The 26,970-nt window shown below is 35.2% G+C and overlaps 1 protein-coding gene across 3 annotated transcripts in view; it reads right to left on the reverse strand.

The window, feature by feature from the left end:
* Nucleotides 1-3,375: 3,375 nt before the first annotated feature.
* Nucleotides 3,376-26,970, reverse strand: part of LOC127844417 (ecdysone-induced protein 78C-like) — a 120,319-nt gene continuing 96,724 nt past the window's right edge. Inside the window, exons 6-9 of one of the 3 annotated variants that reach the window (XR_008032721.1) lie at nt 20,995-21,158; nt 13,122-13,227; nt 8,926-11,978; nt 3,376-8,780 (exon numbers count right to left, since the gene is read on the reverse strand). Coding sequence is in view for 1 of the 3 variants with exons in the window: in XM_052374591.1 (XP_052230551.1) it covers nt 11,674-11,978; nt 13,122-13,227; nt 20,995-21,158 (575 nt within the window). In the remaining 2 variants the exon portion in view is untranslated. Of the gene's footprint in view, nt 11,979-13,121; nt 13,228-20,994; nt 21,159-26,970 lie in introns of all 3 variants that reach the window. The other 2 variants (XR_008032720.1, XM_052374591.1) reach the window with 2 other exon arrangements.

Consider the following 26,970-nt stretch of genomic DNA (forward strand, 5'->3'; position numbering starts at 1 on the left):
TGTATTTTGTGCGCTGTAAATTATTGTTCTCTTACCAGTATAAATTGATTCTTTTGTCATAATAGACAAAAATAATTTATTGTTCTGAATATATGATAAGCAAACATTCATTTTATTGTTTTGTTGCTCAACTGAGCACAAACATGTTCATTTCTTAGCTTTTGTGATTGCCTTTGTTGGTCACACTTCGCCAACCTTTGCCTTGTCAACACTCTAGAAAATGTATGGCCAAATCTACATGAAACTTGTTTAGGACATTTGTCTATAAGATATCTAGAATGGATGGGTCACTTGGTCATAACAAACTTAGTCAAATCGAAGAACAAAATTAACACTCGAGTCCACATTTATTTCTTAATCTTTTTCAAACTTTGGTTAGAATATTTGTCCATATGATATCTCAAATGAGTTCACAACTGGAATATGCGGGGTCAAATACTATGTCATATAAATCAAAAGGCTTGTGAAGTAGAAGTATGATTTTCGCAGTGTTCATGAAACTTGCTCTTTTCAAATATTTTATTGATTTTTCTGGCAAGTGCAAAATGTTAATCGAAAGCATGGCCACCATGAGGTAGGCCATTTTCCTTATGAGGCTATTATAGTAAAACTATATGTAAATCTAAGTCACGGTTTTGACCTAATGCTCATAACATAAAAAAACAATTGTATATATGTCTGGGCTGAGTTCTATAATGACTAAGATTTGTTTAAAGAATGGCTGCAACGTGTTTCAGCAGTGTTCCTTTTAAGGATACATGTATTCTGAAGACTTGTAAACACTACCTACTCTAAACCGATAAGTTCTTTGGGGTCTCAGGTGAGAGCTTTTAATTTTGAAAATATCAGAGTTAATTCTTTTTTATCCATGATTACTATGATATTAAATGTGCTGCCATTATTAAAGGATTTCTTATCATAGGCTTATGCAATTTTATTTTATATTGAATGTATTGTTTCAGAATTGTCTAGATATATTTTATATGTGTGGTATATATTCTTTGTATGTGATTCATGCTATGGGAAAATGGAGCTTAAATCATGTTATATATAAGTGCCCTCACAGATTAGCCTGTGCAGACTGCACAGGCTAATTGAGGGGAAAATGTTGTGCATATACAGTATTTTCGTTTACAGAAGACTTCCCTTAAATGAAACATTCCAAAAAAACAGAAAGTGCCATCACGGTGATGTTTGTGCTGACTGCACAGGCTAATCACGAACGACACTTCACTGACATTCAATAGCACTGATTTCCCAGAGGGCGTCTCATTTTTGTATGTGGTTCATTTTTATGATGTGTTTTATGTTACAGATGAAAACCAATCATTTCCAGATACTGACTCATTCTGTTTTCATGGATTCTTTTGTATTCTATTGTTGAAAACATGAACATAGATTTTCCTGAATTATTCATGTGATTTTGTAGAAATAGTTGTGGTATGATATACACGGGTTTTTGGGATTTTTGGGTGACATTTTTGGATCTCGTATTTGTGTTTTACTGAAGTTTTCACATGTTATGCAATATCTTGTATTCTTATGTTGATGATAAACAATATAACTCTGAACTCATAGTTTGCTAATTTTAATGGAGAACGCCCATGTCAGTGTGTTTGATACTGCAATTATGACAGTTGCATAAAATAACAAGAGGTTTGTCACCGATACACCAGCATCACCCAGGCTGATTGATGTTGTCCATGTTAGAACAGGATCTCCAGAAGTTTTATAAAACTTAGCTCAAGTACTTTTTAGTTGTGGCAGTTATCACGATTTTAGTTTTCATTTATTTCTATAACCATAACAACCTCAGTTTGAGTCTTATGATAAACTAAATTACCATATGACCTCTCCATGTACACATTTTAGATTTGTCTTACAGTTTTCACTTTATTTCTGTAACCATAGAAACAACATGTTTTGTCTGAAGAACACACAGAAATAACGTTCATATTCCCAATATGGCACTCCTATCTACTCAAGGACCTATACAAATTGTTTGTATAGGTACCTGATCTACTGAAGAACTTTCTTCAACCTAGATAGAGTATCCCTTACTCTCATAGCATCTGTTCTCCTCATAGTATCATGCCTTTAATTTCAATTTTTAGAAGTTATTTATTTAATGGTTATCCATGACTAAAACGACGACCATTCTCATGATTTCCAGTGTTCGTTGGAAAGTAGGTCATGTTTATTCCAGGGTGATGCAGTGCTTTTTAATTACGTAACACAATTATGTCAGCTTGTTTATGGACAAGTAGTTGCTTTATTAAATGGTTTATACGCTGCTTATTTTGCAATAAATGTAGAAATATTTTAAGAACAACATGAGCAAGGATTTTGTTTTTCCATTAATTTTTTTTTTTTTATAACAAGCACATGCATATAGTAACAAATCTTAGCAACCAATCTGAAGGGCCGATACTATGAGACAATTGTACATGAAACAGATTACTACAGGGAGCTAAGTCTAGCCAGTATTTATTGCAGTTCAAGAATACACATTCAACTATAGATTGACATATAACACATGCGTGTTTATGTATTGGTTCACTTATCAAATTCGTATGTATTCATTAAGAGAGCCGATCCTACGCATTGACATACTACTTTTTAAGACAGATTTTTGTCTCATAAAAAACTGACATAGGGTACACTTTCCCCATATGGGCATCTATCCATTAAACAAAGTTCATCAACCTAGCTTAAGTACATCTGATTTATCGCAGAATCCAATTTCTGACCGACAGATGCCTAGCTTTAGTACATCTGATTTATTGCAGAATCCAATTTCTGACGGACAGATGCCTAGCTTTAGTACATCTTATTTATCGCAGAATCCAATTTCTGACAGACAGATGGGTGGACTGGTGTGGTGGATGGGGAAAAGCCTCAAGTCCATCTGGTGAAACCAGAAGGCAACTATAATTTTATCCATTAATCACTGGCCTTATTGGGATTAAAGATAACTCCCACTGTACTGAAGCTCCTTTTTGGTATTTTGTAGAATGTAGACTTTAATGTTTATACTTTGGTAAAGTTCCATAAATGTTTTAAAAAATATTATTATCATTGAGCACAGCTTGTCACCAGGTGATGCATTGCTTTGGAGACATATTGGAAGATAAATTATAGATATATAGGCATAAGAAGCTCTTAAAAATGCAAGTTATAATGACATATACACTACTTTTATACAATCGGGGACATCTGCAGGATTCATGGGACTGAAATTGTATTTCAGAGAGAAAGTTTTTAATGCTAGAAAAAGGCTGGTAAAAGATTGTATTTCGAATAAGGACCAGCAAAATTAATATAATTCTTGGAAAAAATAATACCAACAAACGAACAAATAAAACTTAAAAATAGTTAAGTTGTCAAGAATTTTATTACATATACCAGTACAATACTCGACCTGACTGTTGCAATGATACTTAATTAAGAAGCAATTAATACACAACTCTATTCTACTGACAAAGCATGTCTCAACAGTAGACAAAACTGACTGCACCATGGAATATGTATCTATACATACAGTCTGAAATTCTCTCAATGGTGTGAGGTCATGTGATATTGAAAGTGAGTATAAGACTTTCTTAATGGGTTAACAAATATCAATGTAAGGCAAGTATTCATTACATATGCCTTAGTCCTTATGATTACTGCAACCATTGACTACATAGATGTATTGTGTATAATACAAATGCAATGCCGGAACACTAAAATCCATGAAAATGTCATTTATTATGAAATAATAATAGAACTATAGATATACCAAAAATGAAAGTAAGCAAACATACAACATGATGATATTTCACCAAGCCATATATACGGCTTTTAAAGTTGCATAACACGGGGCATGTTCAATTCACCGGTAATTAATTAGAAAATGTAAATGTTTCCTAGCCAACCATTATAAGACACATGCTATTATAGTACAGTATATACAACATTCATGCGAGGGTCAATTCACTCAATTGTTACATAGAATCATAACGTACATCTTAAGTTATCCTTTAAATATGAAAAATTCATTATAAAAGCATTTTTACTAAATATATCAAAACAGTATATAATTTGCATTTTTGTACTGTGATCTTTAAATATTATTTATCTGAATACGAACCAAATACATTGGTTAAATATGATTACTTTGGTAAATAATTGTCATTGTAAAATAATCGAAAATAAAAAGATATCACACAAGAATGAACATTTTTTGTTGAGTAAACCTTTTTGGGGAATCACTTCAGATGCTTTGAGAAAATGGACCCCTAAAGGTATATCTCACATCAACATTGCCAGAACACCTTGAAAAAGGCAGTCTGGTAGGCCCCAATAGCAATCAAACTGCGTGAAAACCACATACATATATGTATATCAAACAAATACACTCCCAGAAGGTATACAAAATCATGTTAACATTCATAACCAACAATTGAATTTGTATTGGAAACTATTGCATATTTCATATTTATGGAGTAGTTGCAGGCAAACCTTAACCTGAGTCTAACCCCCATGCCAATGACAGATTAGTAGTAACTATGGAACTATTTGTTGGAGTTCAGCTAAAAATACCATAAAATATGAACCGGGCACTGGGAATAATGTCCTTAATGCATTTGCATAAAGTGACCTCCTAGATGACGCTGTGCAGTCCTCATAGGCTGATAGAGATGACACTCCGCCCCCACCCCACTTTTTTTAAAGAAGTCCTTTCTCATAAAAAATCTAGTTCATACGTAAAATGTCCTCATTGATTAGATGCCTTTACGTATTTTGATGCATATGTAGTCCCTTGGAAAGCTAAATTTAATTAAAAACCTTTCATACAAGATTAAAGTTTTAAAGGCTTCATTACCAACCATTACTTACTGATGAGCAGCAAACAGCATAAAACCTGAACAGACTGCAAGTTACTCACAGGCTGCTCTGGTTTTATGCTGTTTGAACAAAGCCATTTTCACCTTGCCTCTGAGTAAGAAAAGGTTAACTGGGACGACACTTCCTGCACATGCATAAGGCCCAGTTTTCCCAAGTGGCTCATTGTAGCGTTATATTCATACTCTCATATACATTAATACTGGCACATTTTGATTACCGGTATATGGGTTACATATAAAGCATGGTATTAATTAGAATACTACAAAATATGTCCATGTTAATACTGCAGGCGAATATTTTACATAGACCAATTTATATCATAAATTAATAGACAATTTGAACAAAAATACATAAAAATGATTTAAAATACACCACCTGTAACTTAAAATTAAGCAAATTGCTGGATAACTTCCATGGCTAAAATTAAGACAAATGTAAAAGAAGTCTGTTCAATATTAAGAAGTGAAATCCAAATAAGTAAAATTAAGCTAAAAGAATTATCAAACAAAGTCACATGTGAACTAAAATGATAGATACTGTCATAGAGAAGTATCAATATGGCTAAATATCAAAAACAACAAAGGCTTATAATCTTTGAGAATGCTAAAATTCCTAAAGTCAACAACAAACAAGTACAAAATTCAACATATGGGCCGTGCTCTATGAAAAGGGAGTTTAATGCATGTGCTTAAAAAGGCGTTCGGCATTAGCATGTGCTGCTGAGTCTACATAAGTTAATCAGGGACGACACTTTCACTTTTATGATATTTATTTGTTTCAAGAAAGACTATTCTTACCAAAAATCAAGTTTCGGCAGAAAGTGTCGTAGCTGATTAGTTAGTGCCGACTGCCTAGGCTAATCTGGGACAAGACTTTATGCACATGCATTAAACCCGGCTCATATATTTTATACATAAAAGCTTTGTCAACAGTAAAACCTTAATACTTATTTCTTTTCCTAAACGTTTTAATTTATTTGGTGTTTGTTTATAAAAATATTTAACAATAACACAACAATAACAATTATCATCTAACAAACATAAACAAAGCACTGAATGGAAGCACACAAATATATTTAATATACAAGATGGCCATAGGCCCAAGGTCGCTTACCTGAAACATTGGAGAACAGGACTGTTTTGAGCAGCCTTTGTGAGGTTTCCTAAACCATTTTCGAATTTAATTTAGATATCATTATAAAAAGATTCTTTACTTGATTTGACAATAAATGCACCTTCTTAAGTACTCACAATTTTTCACAAGAAGTTAATTTGGAAGAGGGTTACCTTAGGATAGTTCCGATCAAATTTCATTTAAAACTGCAAAACAGTTCAAGAGAAGAGATCATCAGGACAAAGTTAACCCTTTACACCTTAGATACATATTTTGACACATTTGTAGGCCCTTAGAAAGTTTGATTTAATTATAGACCCTTCATAATAAATTCAAGTTTAAAAGGCTTCATTTCCAACCCTTCGATACTGATGAGCAGCAAACAGCATAAAACCTGAACAGTCTGTGGGTGACTCGCAGGCTGTTCTTGTTTTATACTTTCACTTTGCTTCTGAATGGGAAAGGCTTAATTAAAATCTGCAAAACAGTGTAAGAGAAGAAGTAATTAGGACAAAGTTAAGGCCCACACGGACGCACAGACTGACAGATATCAAGGTATCCTGAAAGCTCACCTCAGCATTTTGTGCTCAGGTGAGCTAACAATGAAAAGGACAGTCTCACAGTTTTGGCTGGGATAAATTATATTATAAAACAGACATTTGTGTGCAGTTCGTAAATGGTTTGGGAAGCAGACGGCTTGTGGAAAGTAAAAAAAAACTTAAACATCTATCAGTCAGATTTTGAGAAAACACATGTTACATGGTATGAACACCGTTGTATTAAAAAAACAAAAGTAATATTTTAATAAATTTAAGGAAATCAGTTTCAGTTTGTCTCACCCAAAACTGTGAAACTGACAGAATAAATGTCTCAACCTTACATCATTAAAGTTTCTGTGTATCAAAACCAGAATGTTAACAAAACAAAGCCCTATTCACAGTCATGGTCCCAACCTTAACAACAACATATACAACCTATTTAGTATATGTACTGCCGAATCCCTATGATTCAGAGGTTTGAATCAGTGCTCAACCTATTGGTTGATTAATCAGAGACAATAGTGCTTGATAAACCAGTCCATTGATCATGACAAAATATGTCTAATAGCAAGTATTCAGAATTATCATCTCATAATGTAATTGTTTCAACAGTATGGTTATTCAGGTTGTAACAAAAATGCTTAAAATCACATAATAAGTGTTGTTTAAACTTACTGTGTAAATATGACTTGTATATTGATTAGTTTATAATTATGCAAAAGAAGATTGTCAAACACCACACATTTTTTAAATTGAAGTGATTTGTCAGTTAACATAATTATGTAATCTAAAATATGTATGTAATAAATTAGTAATCAATACTTGCTAAAATGCAGATACAATTATGAAAATTATTTGTCTGACAAAGCAAATTAAAATGACTATTCCAACGCATGTCTTAGGTTATGTATTAATAACAAACCCACAACTTACAAACTTTCAACTTTCTCATATCTACATATTTGTTTATGAAAGAAGGTTTTGGTATTTTTAACACATGGACAATTTTTGCGACAAATGGCTCTGTTTGTCAAGATTTTTGATAACATTAATCAGCCCATTGCTACAGTAGAAGCTTAATTTTCATAGATATCGTTTGCAGGATTTCTCATAAACTAATATCAATAAATCCTTCTCTATTTCCTTTGCAAAAAGTGTTACTAAATGAGTGTTAGCAATTCAAGGTAGGTAACTGTTGCTGTTCAAAAAGGTATACCAGTTAATCAGAAACTGAGATTATTTCCCTTGTTCTACAAAAAATGGTACTCTTGGCTGGTTTAATTATTGCACAGTAGTCAAGCAAATATGTCCCTTAAATCTAACAGGGACTTATTCATGTTTAAGAATTAAGACAATAAAATAAGTGAACGATACACAAATGAATGTATATATTCAAACAAGCTATGTATCACTCCCTCCTGAGTTAGAAACATGTTAAACATATGTGTTCATCAATCATATCTGTGAAATAATAAAGCTCCAAACTTACCAAGTATATTAATTGATAATGTCAGACCAAGATATAAGTTGGTTCCAACAAGTGAAATTGTACTGCACTAGTCTGACTGGGCAACTTGACTTTAACCCATTTATGCCTAGCGTCTAGAAAAAAGGCCTGTGCAAACAGCATAGACCCAGATGAGACGCCGCATGATGTTTGCGCCATTTGCTTGAATGAATTTCTGTAAAACATATTCTAAATATAGAAATAACAAGGGCTGTTTGTAAAACATGCATGCCCCCCATATGGGCTGTCAGTTGTAGTGGCAGCCATTGTGTGAATACGTTTTTTGGCACTGTAACCTTGACCTTTGACCTAGTGACCTGAAAATCAATAGGGGTCATCTGCGAGTCATGATCAATCTACCTATTAAGTTTCATGATCCTAGGCGTAAGCTTTCTTGAGTTATCATCCGGAAACCATTTTACTGTGTCAAGTCACCGTGACCTTGACCTTTGACTTAGTGACCTGAAAGTCAATAGGGGTCATCTGCGAGTCATGATCAATTTACCTATGAAGTTTCATGATCCTAGACGTAAGCGTTCTTGAGTTATCATCTGTAAACCATTTTTCTACGTTGAGTCACCGTGACCTTGACCTTTGACCTAGTGACCAGAAAATCAATAGGGGTCATCTGCGAGTCATGATCAATGTACCTATAAAGTTTCATGATCCTAGGTATAAGTGTTCTTGAGTTATCATCCAGAAAACATTTTACTATTTCGGGTCACCGTGACCTTGACCTTTGACCTCGTGACCTGAAAATCAATAGGGGTCATCTGCGAGTCATGATCAATGTACCTATGAAGTTTCATGATCCTAGATTTAAGTGTTTTTGAGTTATCATGCAGAAACCATTTTACTATTTCGGGTCACCGTGACCTTGACCTTAGACCTCGTGACCTGAAAATCAATAGGGGTTATCTGCGAGTCATGATCAGTGTACCTATGAAGTTTCATGATCCTAGGCGTAAGCGTTCTTGAGTTATCATCCGGAAACCATTTTACTATTTAGGGTCACCGTGACCTTGACCTTTGACCTAGTGACCTGAAAATCAATACGGGTCATCTGCGAGTCATGATCAATGCACCTATGAAGTGTCATGATCCTAGGCATAAGTGTTCTTGAGTTATCATCCGGAAACCATTTTACTATTTCCGGTCACCGTGACCTTGACCTTTGACCTAGTGACCTCAAAATCAAAAGGGGTCATCTGCTAGTCATGATCAATGTACCTATGAAGTTTCATGATCCTAGGCCTAAGTGTTCTTGAGTTATCATCCGGAAACCATCTGGTGGATGGACATACGGACGGACCGACATGTGCAAAACAATATACCCCCTCTTCTTCAAAGGGGGGCATAAATATACTAGACATCCCTAATTTTGGAAATAAATTGATCCAATTTAGAATGAGGGAGAGTCCACTAGGCATAAATGGGTTAATGTTCACGTCCAGCCATCTCCTAATACATGATAACATTTGTACTGATTGTAACTTAAGTAATCATTCACATCCGTTCAATGAATAAAACAAATGGTATATATCTTGAAATACTAATTTCTGATAATGTTAATTTAAGCTTTTGCCCTTGTATCTTTTATATACTATCACTTAATTATATTACAATGTTTTTGTACCTGACAAAAAATGTATGCTTCACAAGACGGAGAAAATATTTGCCGTTTTGCACGACTGACAACAATATTTTAATGGTCAAGTTAACATGAGTGCTAACTAATATGAGAGCTATGGGAAAACCATATGGCTAATTGAAATTAGTGCAGATGTCATCACTGACTTAAAACTTTACCACTTGCATATATATTTTGACGCATTTGTGGTCCGTCCCTTAGAAAGTTAAATTTAATTCAAGACATTCCTTACTAGATTAAAGTTTAAAGGCTTCATTTCCAACCCTTAGATACTAATGAGCAGCAAACAGCATAAAACCTGAACAGACTGCGTGTTACTCGCAGGCTGTTCTGGTTTTACGCTGTTTGCACATAGCCACTTTCACTACGCTTTTGAGTGGGAAAGGGTTGTCACACATGCACAAAGACCGGTTTACCAGAGTCCAGCTCGTATGTGTATTTTAAGCACATGATTGAATTAATTCCTAGTTTTATGAAAAATTACAGGAAAGTATTCAACTTAATAAAAATATATATTGCATAAACCAACAACAATAAAATGTCTACATAAAATCTGCTCTCGAAATCCACTAACAATAAAATGGGTGGAAACAAGCACCGGTTATAATCATCAAAGTGAGATCAACGATTAAATCTCCTGATGTCTTTCTGAATAACAAAACAATAATAATTCTAAGTATTTTCTCTCTCTTCTAGTAAAATGCATAAAAATCCATCTAGCATTATGTACCGGTATCAAAGAGGAAAACAGTTATAAAATATCAAATATTTTTTAACAATTCAACTGATGTGGAAATAAATTCTGAGACAATTTGAGAAAAAGGTAAAATTTAGCATTTGTTTTATTGCAGTACTCTATGACTTGTGTAGTCTAAGTACATTTAAAATCATATAAACATATGCTTTGATAATTATTTGAATCTTTGAAACTTATAAAGATGTACACTAATAAGGGTCAAACCATGGCAAAAACAGGAAAATTGCCTAAAAACGGTGATTGGTGGGCATTGCAGGAGTATATATCCGAGAACTGTTAAATAAACTGTTTAATTTTTAAAACGTGCCAGGAAATCTTCCCAAATCATGCACAGTAATTGCTCTTAAAGTTACAAACAAGAGCACAAACAATTTTATGACCCGTAAAAAATGCATTGGTTAACAAATGAAAAAAGTTATATCAGTTCAAAAAGTGTTTAAGAAAACATGAGGTCAAACAAGAGATTTAAACATTGAATACTGGCGAAACAACAACAAATAGTAGTAAAAGCTATAAACCCTACTGTTAACTAGGCTATTACAATGTCATGTTAATATAAACATAATTTGAAGAAAAGTGATTTTTTTATTCATGTAACAAGGTTATTTCAACAGGGCATATTTATGACTGAAACAGGTTGCAACTGCGAAAACTTTGGTAGCTTTATTGTTTTCACATTCAATGCCATTGTTTATTTGAACTTTTTTCTGCTCAAATCCAGCTTTCATTATGAAATTCTCATTTCTTTTTTTAACTATATTAGTCAGTGTTACAAATATGTAATTTTTTCACTACTCCTTCATAAAAGGGTGCAATGAATATGATGTTAGGTTTCTGTAGAGATACCGGTATTCCATTCCATCACAGGATTATTCATGATACAATTACAACATACATATAATCTTAACCAAACATGCTTATAACACTGTAAAAAAATTTTTTGAAAATATAATCCAACCTGCAGTAAATAACCATCTTTTACCACACAAATTAAGTTTTGCAATAATAATTCAACAGATATTATTTAACGGCCTGTTTATGAAATAGATGCCTTAAATTAATTCAGTGACGTACAGTCTGAATCATTTCAATCTGTTATTGCTAAACCTTTTACCGAATATTTAAATCCAATTCAAAAAGTCCCTGCCCAAAGATTCAAGTTGGAAAACAACCTTTTCCAAGTTGAATCTGTAAAACTTTGCAACAAAACACGCAATCACAACTGAGGTATATTGTTCCCTATGTGCCCCTGATCTGAATACAAGTATGTGTCATTTTTCGGAACGTCGTAGATCTCCGAAAACAACGGAGGTATTCTGCAACGGTGCCAGTTTGCGCGGTAGTACTTCAACAGCTCATTATGATGGGAACCCAAGACCCGTAACTCTGATAATTTCACCAGCGCAGTGCCGAACAGATTCTCCTCAGTCGAGTGGTTCCGCTTCAACTGCAGTTTCAGGGCCTCGATGAGTTTGTCACAAAGTGCCTCCACTGCTCTCGGGTCTCGGATACCATGGCGATCTGAAAGCAGACGACATCAAAGTTAAGCAGTTGATATGCAAGTTAGGAAACAGAAAGCAGACGAAATTAAGGTTAAGGGTACAGAAAGGCAAGGACATTTAAGTTTAGAGTACAGGAAGCAGACAAATTTATAGTTAAGTAAACAGAAAGCAAATGACCTTAACGTTTAACCAATCAGACAAAACTTAAAAAGCTTTATATTCCAAAATGGCGCTCAATTTGCATAGCAAGTTTTATTTACCTAGCTTAAAAACTTGTCGCAGGTTTGAGATTTTAGTTTCGTTTTATTTCTCTATCTATAGCAACCACATTTTATTTGGATGAAAAAAAGGGAAAGAACATGCATATTCCACATATGGCCCTCACTCCACACACCAAGTTTCCACATCTTATTAAAAATTTTCAGTTATTGCTGGGCCAGTAAAATCTGGGGGTCCTACACTTTTTAACCTGGCGAGGCACTATGCAAGGAGAGTATGGTCAAGGAATACTTTTTAAAGAAATTCTTTCACTTCTACTGATTCAAGTAAGGCAGTTGTCAGTTACTGGCATAATTAGGTGCACTTAGTAATGGAAAACCGCTGAACTACTACCTGTTTAGAATCAGAGGAAAAATGGCTATAGGCTACCAGAATACAACCAGAAAAGCCAGTGTGTTTATGCTGCTTATAAGTATCTGAGGGTTGGAAATGAAGGCTTTTAAACTTGAATCTAATAAGAAAAGTTTTAAATGTAATTTTAGTTTCTAAGGGACTACAAACACATAAACATGGATATCTGAGTTGGAAAGGGTTCAACTATAAGGCTAAGCTTGCCATACAAAAAGTGTGCAAAGGTTAACTGCCACCATATGACTGAAATATGGTTTAAAATTGGGGACATAATGAAAAAATCATTTACCCTTTTACCACTTAGATACGTACTTTGAAGCATTTGTAGTCCCTTTGAAAGTTTAATTTAATCAAAAACCTTTCTCACTAGATTCAAGTTTTAAAAGCTTTATTTTCAACCCTTAGATACTTATGAGCAGTAAACAGCATAAAACGTGAACAGACTGCGAGTTACTAGCACTCTGTTCTAGTTTTATGCTGTTTGCACAGAGCCATTTTCACTTTGCTTCTGAGTGGGAGGGGGTTAGAATACCTGGAGTGGCCAGAATGACGGCAGAGAGCAGGCCTATCTCTGTGTCGTTCAGGTTGAGATTGTTAATGTTGCCGGCGACATCAAACAGGGCACTCACAAACTCAGGCTGCAAAATACAACAACAGACACACAGAATGAAACCTGAACAATTTATAAGATCTAAGAATGAAGAAAAGACAAAAAAACATATGATTTTTTTAAACATTTGCTAAATAACTGGCAATTTTTGTTTGTTTGTTTGTGATGGCGGCGGCGGCGGCGGAGGAGGAGGAGGAGGAGGAGGAGGAGTAGGAGTAGGAGTAGTAGTAGTAGTAGTAGTAGTAGTAGTAGTAGTAGTAGTAGTAGTAGTGGTAGTAGTAGTAGTAGTAGTGGTAGTAGTCGTAGTTAGTAGTAGTAGTTAGTCAGTAGGTAGTAGTAGTAGTAGTAGTAGTAGTGGTCCGTAGTAGTAGTAGTAGTAGTAGTAGTGGTAGTAGTAGTAGTAGTAGTTAGTAGTAGCTAGCTAGTAGTAGTAGTAGTAGTCGTAGCTAGTGTAGTAGTAGTAGTCGTAGTGGTTGGTAGTAGTAGTAGTAGTAGTAGTAGTAGTGTAGGTAGTAGTAGTAGTAGTAGTAGAGAAGGTTATTAGTCGATAAAGTAGTAGTAAGTAGTAGTAGTAGTAGTAGAAGTAGTAGTAGAGTAGTAGTAGTGTGGAAGTAGTAGTATGTACGTAGTAGAGTGAGTAGTAGTAGTGTAGTAGTAGTATTAGTAGTAGTGGTAGTAGTAGTAAGTAGTAGTAGTAGTATGAGTAGTAGTAGTAGTAGTAGTAGTAGTAGTAGTCGTCGTCGTCGTCGTCGTCGTAGTCGAAGTAGTCGAAGTAGTAGTAGTAGAAGTAGTAGTAGTAGTAGTAGTCGTCGTAGTAGTCGTAGTCGTAGGTGGTAGTAGTAGTAGTAGTAGTAGTAGTCGTCGTAGTAGTCGTAGTCGTAGTAGTAGTAGTCCTCGTCGTCGTAGTAGTAGTAGAAGTAGTAGTCGTAGAAGTCGTAGTAGTAGTCGTAGTAGTAGTCGTCGTGGTCGTCGTCGTCGTCGTAGTAGTCGTCGTCGCAGTAGTAGTAGTAGTAGTAGAAGTAGTAGTAGTAGTAGTAGTAGTAGTAGTAGTAGTAGTAGAAGTAGTAGTAGCAGCAGCAGCAGCAGCAGCAGCAGCAGCAGTAGAAGTAGTAGTATGCATTACAAAAATGCAGTTAGTCTTACATTTGGTAAAATTTAAATATATTACATGGGAGGCAAATGCTGTAACAAAAAGAACATGCAAAAACGATAGTTGTTTCCCTTGTTTGAACCATGCTAAATCCTTAAATCCTTAAAATGCTTATTTCCAGTAACTGTGACCTTCACCTGTGACCTTGACCTTTGACCTAGTGACCTCAAAATCAACAGGGGTCATCTGCGAGTCATGATCAATGTACCTATGAAGTTTCATGATCCTAGGCCCAAGCGTTCTTGAGTTATCATCCGGAAACCACCTGGTGGACGGACCGACCGACTGACCGACATGAGCAAAGCAATATACCCCCTCTTCTTTGAAGGGGGGCATAAAAATGTTGTTTTCATATTCCCAAACATTAAAATAAATCTATTTGCCAATCAAGTTTAAATTTGTTAATTTGCAAGTCAAAATCAATCATCATTTTGCCTTAAGTGCAAAGAGGTAAATTTGATTTGAAATTCAGTGAAAAACTACTTTCTGGTAACAAACAAGACATAACAAATAAAAAAAAATTAATGTAAAGGTCAAGTGACTCTCTACATTTACATCATTGTAGGTTTTAGCTTAATAACACGTCTTTTCCTCTGAACATAACATGATCCTCAGAAATCATTAAGACCTAACTTATGAACAAGAAGCTGTCACAGATGGTTAATCCCACGCCGAAAGTTTATTTCGGTTAACAACAAAACACTGAGGACAGTGACCCATTCGAAAAACATTTGCAATAGGAAAACCTTGATTATGCCCTGTAGATAATTATTTTTCAAAAATGTTAAAATTGCATGCAAAGTGTAGGAGGATTTCTGCAAAGAAGCTTTTACACATCACTTGGAACAAACTGCAATAATTCTTTGCAAATAACACAATTGGGAAACCTTGACAATATCTGCTGTTGCAAACGCAGATAATTATTCGTCAAAACTTTGATGAAAAGCGCACGCAAAATGTGGTATGGGTAATTCACAAAAGCTTCTTTACCTTGTTTGAAACAAAGGGCAATAACTCTTTAAAAACAAGAGGGCCATGATGGCCCTGAATCGCTCCACTGTTTTTTATGCGAAAAAAGCGTGCAATCCGCATGGATTGAAATGTACTCAAGCATGAGACTTTCTCTTTCTATCCCTCGTCCCACTGGGCACTTACAGTTGGAAGGGTGAGCATTTTTATATATACATTTGGCCCCAGGGGCATAATTTGAACAAACTTGGTAGAGAACTAAAAGATGTCACTACATACCAAATTTGGTAGCCCTACGCCCAAAGGTTATGGACAGAAAGATTTTTAAAGTTTGCACAAAAGAAGCTTCATATAAGCATATGTTCAGTTTTGTGACCCCCCGGGGAAGGGTCAAATTTAACTCCAGGGGCATAATTTGAACAAACTTGGTAGAGGACTATAAGATGTCACTACATAGCAAATTTGGTAGCCCTAGGCCCAATCGTTATGGACAAGAAGATTTTTAAAGTTTGCACAAAATAGGCCTTATATAAGCAAATTTTCAATTTTTGACCACCCGGGGCAGGGTCAAATTTGATCCCAGGGGCATAATTTGAACAAATTTGGTAGAGGACTATAAGATGTCACTACATACCAAATTTGGTAGCCCTAGGCCCAATGGTTATGGACAAGAAGATTTATAAAGTTTGCACAAAATAGGCCTTATATAAGCAAATTTTCAATTTTTTGACCCCCTGGGGCAGTGTCAAATTTGACCCCAGGGGCATAATTTGAACAAATTTGAAAGAGGTTCACCACAGGAACATTCCTGAGAAATTTCATTAGAATTGGACCAGCAGTTTAGGAGAAGAAGATGTTTAAAGAAAAAGTTAACGCACGGACGCACACACGACGGACACAGGACCATGACATAAGCCCCGCTGCTTTGAAATAATTTTTATTTTTTTTAAATTACTTCCCTTGTGAAAATGATCTGTACCTTTCAAATGATATAAAATAGAAATTATCTCCCTTTAAAGCTTGATACTTTCCTTGGATTTTGTTTATTGACCTTTGATCTTGAAGGATGACCTTGACCTTTACCTTTCACCACTCAAAATGTGCAGCTCCATGAGATACATATGCATGCCAAATATCAAGTTGCTATCTTCAATATTGCAAAAGTTATGGCCAATGTTAAAGTTTTCAGACAGACCCACAGACTGACGGACAGAGAGACGGACTGACAGTTCAACTGCTATATGCCACCCTACTGCGGGCATAAAAATAAAATCTATAAGCATTTTTAACATGCAATTTAGCACTAAACAAGGGCTGTTTGTAAAACAAGCATGCCCCCCATATGGGCTGTCAGTTGTAGTGGCAGCCATTGTGTGAATACGTTTTTTGTCATTGTGACCTTGACCTTTGACCTTATGTAAGTTATCATCCAGAAACCATTGTACTATTTCGAGTCACTGTGACCTTGACCTTTGACCTAGTGACCTGAATATCAATAGGGGTCATCTGCCAGTCATGATCAATGTACCTATGAAGTTTCATGATCCTAGGCGTTAGCATTCTTGAGTTATCATCCGGAAACCATTTTACTATTTCGAGTCACTGTGACCTTGACCTTTGACCTAGTGACCTAACAAGAGCTGTCAGAGGACAGCGCGCTCGACTATTCGAGTGCTTGACAGTATAATGTAAGCCATCATGGGGAAATTGTTCATATTCAACAATTTATTAGACGATCTTTCAAAAATGAAAAAAGGAAACAAATTATTTATTTATTATTTTGTGGGGGGGGGGGGGGGGGTAGGGAGGGTGAGAGGGGGGTATTATGTGGGGTGTGGTAATTTATTAGATGTTTAAAAAAAAATAATTGGGGGGGGGGTGGGGGGTAGGGAAGGTGGGGGGTAGGGGGGGTGGGGGTTGATGAAGGGGGTATAATGTGGGGTGTAGTAATTTATTAGATGTTTAAAAAAACAATTTTTTTTTGGGGGGGGGTGTGGGGGGTGAGAGGGGGAATAATGTGGGGTGTGGTAATTTATTAGATGATGTTTAAAAAAAAAATAAATTTTTTTTGGGGGGGGGGTAGGTTGGGGGGGGGGGGGAGGGATTCTGGTAGGGGCGTGGGGTATTGTTTGGGTGGAATCCATTGTGGTATTCAGGTAAGTGTTGTTTTGTCAAAGTAATTATAAAATGTGATCATAAATAAAGAAGCTATGGCAATTTAAGCAAAATGTTCAATTATCTAAGTGTAAAAGGGGCCATAATTATGTCAAAATGCTTGATACAGTGGTCTGCTCTTGTTTATAGGTTGGGGTCATGTTGGTTAACAAGTATGCAACATATAAAAGCAATATGTCAAAGGATATAGGAACAAGGGCTGTTTGTAAAACATGCATGCCCCCCATATGGGCTGTCCGTTGTAGTGGCAGCCATTGTGTGAATACGTTTTTTGTCACTGTGACCTTGACCTTTGACCTAGTGAGCTGAAAATCAATAGGGGTCATCTGCGAGTCATGATCAATGTACCTATGAAGTGTCATGATCCTAGGCAAAAGCGTTTTTGAGTTATCATCCGGAAACAATTTAACTGTTTCGGGTCACCCTGACCTTGACCTTTGACCTAGTGACCTCAAAATCAATATGGGTCATCTGTGAGTCATGATCAATGTACCTGTGAAGTTTCATGATCCTAGGTGTAAGCGTTCTCGAGTTATCATCCGGAAACCATTTAACTATTTTGGGTCAACGTGACTTTGACCTTTGACCTAGTGACCTCAAAATCAATAGGGCTCATCTGCGAGTCATGATCAATCTACCCACAAAGTTTCATAATCCTAGCGTATGCGTTCTTGAGTTATCATCCAAAAACCATTTTACTATTTCGGATCACCGTGACCTTGACCTTTGACCTAATGACCTATAAATCAATAGGGGTTATCTGCAAGTTATGATCAATCTACCTATGAAGTTTCATGATCCTAGGAATATGCGTTCTTGAGTTATCCTCCGAAAATCATTTTACTATTTAGGGTCACCGTGACCTTGACCTTTTACCTAGTGACCTCAAAATCAATAGGGGTCATCTGCTAGTCATGATCAATCTACCTATGAAGTTTCATGATCCTAGGCGTATGCGTTCTTGAGTTATCATCCAAAAAACATTTTACTATTTTGGGTACCGTGACCTTGACCTTTGACCTAGTGACCTCAAAATCAATAGGGGTCATCTGCGAGTCATGATCTATCTAATGATGGAGTTTCATGATCCTAGGCGTATGCGTTCTTGAGTTATCATCCGGAAACCATTTTACTATTTTGGGTCACTGTGACCTTGACCGTTGACCTAGTGACCTCAAAATCAATAGGGGTCATCTGCGAGTCATGATCAATCTACCTATGAAGTGTCATGATCCTAGGCGTATGCGTTCCTGAGTTATCATCCAGAAACCATTTTACTATTTCGGGTCACCGTAACCTTGACCTTTGACCTAGTGACCTCAAAATCAATAGGGGTCGACTGCGAGTCATGATCTATCTAACGATGAAGTTTCATGATCCTAGGCTTATGCGTTCTTGAGTTATCATCCGGAAACCATTTTACTATTTCGGGTCACTGTGACCTTGACCGTTGACCTAGTGACCTCAAAATCAATAGGGGTCATCTGCGAGTCATGATCAATCTACCTATGAAGTGTCATGATCCTAGGCGTATGCGTTCCTGAGTTATCATCCAGAAACCATTTTACTATTTCGGGTCACCGTAACCTTAACCTTTGACCTAGTGACCTCAAAATCAATAGGGGTAGACTGCGAGTCATGATCTATCTAACGATGAAGTTTCATGATCCTAGGCGTATGCGTTCTTGAGTTATCATCCGGAAACCATTTTACTATTTCGGGTCACAGTGACCTTAACCTTTGACCTAGTGACCTCAAAATCAAAAGGGGTCATCTGCGAGTCATGATCAATCTACCTATGAAGTTTCATGATCCTAGGTGTATGCGTTCTTGAGTTATCATCCGGAAACCATTTTACTATTCCAGGTCACCATGACCTTGACCTTTGACCAAGTGACCTCAAAATCAATAGGAATCATTTGCAAGTCATGATCAATCTACCTATGAAGTTTCATGATCCTAGGCCCAAGCGTTCTTGAGTTATCATCCGGAAACCACCTGGTGGACGGACCGACCGACCGACAGACTGACCGACATGGGCAAAGCAATATACCCCCTCTTCTTCGAAGGGGGGCATAAATATTTGGGGTAGTACGCAAACTTTAACATAGATTTATCAATAATATGCATATTCTAAGTATAAAAGGGGCAATAATTATGACAAAATGCTTGATAGAGTTGTCTGCTCTTGTTTATAGGTTGGGGTGATGTTGGTAAACAAGTATGCAAAATATAAAAGCAATATGTCAAGGGACAATGAAAAAAAAAAAGATCTCACACTGACATGAACAAATATCCTCTATTTATTAAACATGAAATTTAAACTTATTGCATTTGGTTCCCCTGTATATAAGAAAGATATAATAGTGTATTACCTCCCCTGTCCTGCTTATATTTATATTAATCAACAAAATTAAACATTAACACAATATTTTATATACAAAATATACAAAAAATCTCATATTCTGATAATATTTTTACTGATCCACTTTATTTTAAACAAATGATGATGTTTCATTGGACTGATAATTATAGATTTAGGATTACAGACCAGTTGCTTCAGTTATATTGTTCAGAGTTCCCCTTGTTGGCCGTGTATGCGTTCATGAGTTATCATCCAAAAACAATTTTACCATTTCGAGTCACCGTGACCTTGACCTTTGACCTAGTGACCTCAAAAACAATAGGGTTCATCTGCAAGTCATGATCAATCTACCTATAAAGTTTCATGATCCAAGGACTAAGGGTTCTTGAGTTATCATCGGAAAACCATCTGACGGACATACAGACAGACAGACAGACAGACAGACAGACAGACATGTGCAAAACAATATACCCCCTCTTCTTCGAAGAGGGGCATAAATATAATGATTGCTCATAGCATCTTGAATTATGTTATTTCAAACAAATGGAATTTTATCCATTAAGTCATGCAATTTAGAAACCTTGACAATACGTGGTGTAACAATTGCAATGTTTATTCTGTACCAGTTTGATAAATATCTAGCGCAAAATGTATGATGAGTAGCGCACATAAGGTTGTATATGTTATTAAAAACAAAGAGCTATAATAATAATTCCTTAAAAAATAATGCAATAGCAAAACCTTTACAATATGTGCTGTTAAACTTGGAGTTAATAATTCTGTCAAATTTTGACAAAAATTGCTGCAAAATGTATGAAAAGTAGCGGACAGAAGCTTCCATCATAATCTCAAACAAAGGGCAAACATTTCTAACAAATAAATTTGTGCAGACCTCTGTGAAAAAGAGGTTTAATGCAGTCCACACTAATCGGGGACAACACTTTCTGTCTAAACTGGATTTTTGCTAAAAAGATACATTCTTTAAAAAGAAAATATTTTAAAAGCAGAAAGTGTCATCCCTGATTAACTACTCAACCTGCACAGGTTAATCTGGAACTAAACTTTACGCATATGCATTAAATCCCAATTTCACTGAGCAAGGCTTATATCAAATTCTCAGATAATGCAAATTTTACCGAGTACACGACAGAGAGCTCATCCTTCGGAATGACACTGCCGTCCTCAAAGGTCAGCGAGGCGTCGTCGAAGGCAAACATGCGCGCCATTCGCGTCACCCACATCTCAAAGAAGCTCATCTTGATTAGGATCAGCTGGTCATCTTGAGCAAGGTCAAGGATTCCTATAAATAGACAAATGAGCCTCGCTAAGGGAAAATGCAGTATGCTATATGATTGTTGAGTCTTGGGTAATTTTCATAAAGTTGTTAAATCACAAATATTTTCTACATATGACTATGAATCATTATAAACATAATTATTAACCTGTGGTATTTATATTTGTTGCTTTTTTTCAAATGTAAATGGTCTGTAATAATAATAAATAATCGATTGTGTTGATTGTGTAGAACCGCCATCTTGAAAATAGGTTTCTTGGTGTGCCGTGCATTCTGATTGGCTATTCCAAGTTCAAGATTTGCATACTATAAATAGCCTAAAATGACATTGCAGGGGAGGTTCATTTCTTGTGAAAAAAAGTCAACAGACTATGTAGTATGGAAAATACTAATAAACAAACAATTTTGTGTTACTTATGAACACTATATGAACAATTTACAGTGGAAATAGTAACTGTTGATAAGTGCTCTGATGAATTACAATATTGACCTGTTTTGTCACATTTTTTGATCAGCAAAACAATAATAATAATAATAATAATAATTTTATTTGTGCACATAACATAATACTACAATCCATATGAACAGTTATTCACAATTCAGAAATATCACAGATAGTCACCATCATAAATAGTAATACACATATATATATATATATATATATATATATATATATATATATATATATATATATATATATATATATATATATATATATATATATATATATATATATATATATATATATATATATATATATATATATATACATACACACATATATACATATATACATATAAAAGTGCACTGGATAACCCGTAAAGTTTTGACGAAAGATCGTACAAAACTTATTTCCAACGCCGTCACATGTAGATCTGAGTGACGTAATATTATATCATAAATTCGTAATATATGATGGAAAAAAGTGACAACGGTCTCTCAATGTCATATTATGGTATTAATAAAATAATTGTTGTTTTTAAATACGAAAACACTTCGTATGATGATGAACTTGACAGGATTGCATAAACACAGTTTAAAAATGTATTACAAAATGGTTTACAGTTTAAAAATGTAAAGCAATATAGTTTACATTTTAAAATGTATTACAACATGGTTTACAGATCTAAAACCAAATGATAAAAAGTTAATAATACAGATACAATGGTGACCTGGTCAAAACATTTTTCCATAACAACGGCATAATGGGGGAACGTTCTGTGACGTAATTTCATGTGATCTCTAAAAGAACCCACAACTCAACAAGAAACTACAATTTGTGTTGCGTTTGAGAAAACTGGGCATAATGCTTGTGCGTCAAGTGCTGTCCCAGATTAGCCTGTGCAGTCGGCACAGGCTAATCAGGGAAGACACTTTCTGCTTTAATGGTATTTTTCGTTTAAAGGAAGTCTCTTCTACACGAAAATCCAGTTAAGGGGAAAAGTGTCGTCCTTGATTAGCCTTGCGGACTGGGACTCATATAATGCTCGTGCATAAAGTGTCAATCAAAGATAAACCTGCACAGTCTGCATAGGCTAATCCAATACAAACTTTGTCTTTTAGGTTTTTTACTTCATTGAAAGTATCTTCTTAGCCTAAATCCAGTTTAGGTCGAAAGTTGTCCCAGATTAGCCTGTGCTGACTGCACAGTCTTACCCAGAAAGACACTTTACGCGCATGTATTGAACTTTGTTTTCCGAGAGCCAGGCTCAAATATACTGGTAACATTGAAGCCCCGCCTTCACTGCGCAGCACTTTGATCATGCTAAACGTTTTCTATACATAGAAGAAAACAAGTGTTGTCACCGCTAGCTGTCAGTGACAATGTCCTTGAAATTGTGTTATATCATTTTGCTGACTAGTAGCTGTAAAATTTATTGAATTATTGCATCAACCCTTTCCCAATTAGATATGTATTTTTACGCATTTGGTATCCCTTAGAAAGTTACATATAATAAATACCTTTCTTACTACATTCAAGTTTTAAAGGCTTCATTTCCAACCCTATTAAAGATATTGATAAGCAGCAAACAGCATAAAACCTGAACAGACTGCGAGTTACTGTTTGCAAAAGCCATTTTCACTTTGCTTCTTATGGGGGAAAGGGTTAAAAGATAAAAAAAAGCACTGCATTATATACATGTAAGTAAAGGATTTGAAATATGTTACATATATATTTCTCCCAGTATTTCTGTAATACAGCCTACGGCATTTACCACAATCAAACTTCCAAAACAGCTTTCAACAAATGTTACATTTTACAAATGGATTTAGTGACTGCTGTTTAAAACATTTGCCACCTAGTGAGAACATTAAGTGCCCGTCTAGAGCTCAAACCTGGGACCTGTTCATTTAGTGATACTTCAGCCAAATACTTTTGATACTTGATGATAAGTGTGTCATTTCCACAAGCACTTTTATTGAACAAACTGTAAAGATGTAAAGAATTATCAAACACACACACACTTAGATCAAATATGGAATGAGTGATGTATTGGACGTCATCATTGATGACGTTCATTCGAACGAATGATAAAGGGGGCTAACTTTCGTTAAGCTGGCGAGAATCGTCGCGATTTGGGTTTCTTGAAAACTGGCCTAGCACGTTTGCTGAAATTTGACATGTATATGGACAAGAATGCGATCTACCTGTTGGCGTAGGCGTTATACCTGGGAAAAATATAGTTTTTGATTAAATCACGAAAAAGTTTCGCAAGTTTTACATAACCGGAATTACAAAATGCGGTATGTGGATATACCGAAGTCCTACCGAAATCCCCGAAATCAAACTTTGATAAAACAATGTTTCATTAGTGATTTCAGTGTATTTCGCAACGATCTATATTAAAATACGCAGTTTTTCAATACACAATCAATATTAATGGGGATTTCGTGGGATCTCGTGGATTTCTGGGGATTTTGGTAATTACGGGAAATTCGGTATTTCTTCACACCCGTCAAAATGGTCGACTTCGTCAGAATGAACGCTTAGAAAGTATTTACAAAAAACATCATCTCAAACGATGTAAAGTGAACGCTACTTATCTGTTTTGTAGATAAGTATACGATCCATTGGAAAACACTAACATTTGACATAAAAAAACGCCAGTGGATATGGAAATCTTCATCGTTTGAAATAGCAGACGGCGTCGACCAAAGGCGAAAAGATCGCGAGAAAGTATTCACAAAATAACATAATTAAAAATGATGTCAAGTGAACGCTAATTCGCTGTTTTGTAGATAAGTATACGATCTATTGAAAAACCATAACATTTGACATAAAACACCCGTGGATATGCAAATCTTCTGCGTACCAAATAGCAGACATCATGCGGCGTCTAATCTGAGTCTACGCTGTTTGCCAAGGCCGATAGTATAATGAATGGAAATGCACAAACTCAGCAACTGGCAAGCATATATGCATTAGTAGATTGTTTCGTGATTATTTAGAAACGACTACATAATTCTTTTGGTTCAGCCAGTGCAACTTAACAGAAATAAGTATAATAGTTTCTACACCTGACAACAATGTGCCAACTTTATACAAGGTAAGTTGTTTACATTATTTAAAATATTTCAAGCTTACAGTATACAACAATAAACAGCTGGTACAATGTAATGTCATCGTTTTAATTTTAATAAGCCCGTGGTTAATTACCCTTTTTAATCTTATGGTTCAATGCATCTCTAACACCTTCAATTGACATTCTCGGCTCGGGTACTACTTACCGGTACATGTACCCCGGGTACTCTTAACTTTACTTACATGTAGCCCGGGTACGGTAAAGAAACTTAAACATACCCGCAAATATTAGATTGTATCCGAGTTGTATATCTGCCAAAAATCCGATGTCGTTAAACATGCTAGCGATTAAAGTAAAACAATATTGTTTACCTTAAAGAAACTTCTCTTTAAAAAAAATCTGCATCAACATGCTTTTTAGTATGAGTGTTGAGAGGACGCCGTAGGAATAATCAAGTAATCAAGAATACGTCTCTGTTTCTGCTTTTATTTCCTTCATGTATAATGACGATAAGGATTGACGACTAACATTGACGGCAATGATAACAAGCATTGAAAACTAACACTAACGACAAGGATTGGCGACTAGATGTAACATTGACGATTCTCTACAATAAATGAAATTAACAATAAAGAATGAATAATACGATTATAGTACAACAGATCTGCTATTCGAAGTATAATATGATAGCATACACTCATTAGAATAAAAGGTTTCATAAATAACAATTTGAAACATTTTCAATAAATATCGAAATATCTTATACAATATTTATTACACAGCATGAATTATTTGTTAAAACATAATATAAATACCAAATATGGTGTTCCCCATTTAACGGACCTCGCAAACCAAAAAATGTTTCTTTAACAAAATCTATGATGGTAAAAAGTGAACGTGCGACATCGCGGAAAATATACTTGACAACGTCATACAATGATGCGACTTTAAACAATTTAAGATTTTAAATTGAATCACATTAATGATTGTAAAAATGAGTTTTGATAATACATTGTATAAATGCCATTTAACAGAAAATTGACATAAATGTAAACATAATTAATTTTTACAAAATAGCCGACAACAACCGATTTAGTGTTTAAATTCCCGGGTATGTTTTAGTATATTTACCGTTCCCAGGGTACGAGCCTTACTAACTGTATTATTATTATATCTCACCGACTACCTTTACCTTGTTGTGTTTCAACCTGAAATTTATGTAAAATCCGGCTTTCTTTACTTTTATTTTTCATTCATTTGATTACGCAATTGTTGACATATCTCGTGGAAAATTATTTGAATCTTTGGATTTTAGTGACGACAAGCTGGAAGTGTCAATTTATTTTTTACAATGAATCTAAGATGTATTTAATTTTTTTGTGTTTGTCATGCATAGTTCAGTGTTTTCCAGAAAAAATTTGAGTAGCCAGTTATATGGCCGGCAACTATGCAGTAAAACCAAAGCATTTGTGACATTTACTTGATATATTTGGGAAAAGTAGCCGGCATCAAGAGTTAATGTAACCGGCAAGATCGCTAGCAGCCGGTATTTAAAGAGAACACTGATAATAGTAAACTAAATCTCTACGACGGGATTACAGCTTTGTAAAATTGTTTTTTGGGTGATAATGGTTAGTAATTCATACTAATGTTATTAAAAAATATCGGCTTTAAGTTTAATTTTGAGAATGCGATGGAAGAACAGAAAATGAAGAGCATACAGGGATGGAAATAATTGGTTTACCGTGAACCCGGGGCAAGTAGATTTTGGCCTGGGCAACTCAATTTCAAAAGTTGGTAAACTTCTTTTTTTTAAAGCTTAAAACAATTCACTGCAATAAAAATTGAAAAACAATTGATCACCATGGATCAATACTAGTTAAATAACATTCATTATTTAGGAATAGGACATGATTCAATTCAGGCTCATAATAAAACATCATGCATTGAACATGTGTTGTCAGCAAATGTTTTTAATTATCTATTATTTTATTAAAAGAATGTATAATATTCACATGTTCATATTTCTGGGCTCGTTATTCTTTATCTGGGCAACCAAAATACTAAAGATGGTTGCCCACAATAGTAAACAGTTAGTTTCAATCCCTGGCATATCATTGTATCTCTATTGTTATAAGCATTGCATTAAAGTTGTGATTGAGGTTAGCCTGTTGTTTATGGTATATTTACATTTTAGCTTGACTGTTATATATGAAATATATATAGTCGAGCTATCCTACTCAACCCGGCGTCGGCTTGCGCATTGGAATGTTTGCGTACCACCTCAAATATAT

Source organism: Dreissena polymorpha, chromosome 1, assembly GCF_020536995.1.
Source record: "Dreissena polymorpha isolate Duluth1 chromosome 1, UMN_Dpol_1.0, whole genome shotgun sequence".
In the NCBI taxonomy this organism is placed as follows: Eukaryota; Metazoa; Mollusca; class Bivalvia; order Myida; family Dreissenidae; genus Dreissena; species Dreissena polymorpha.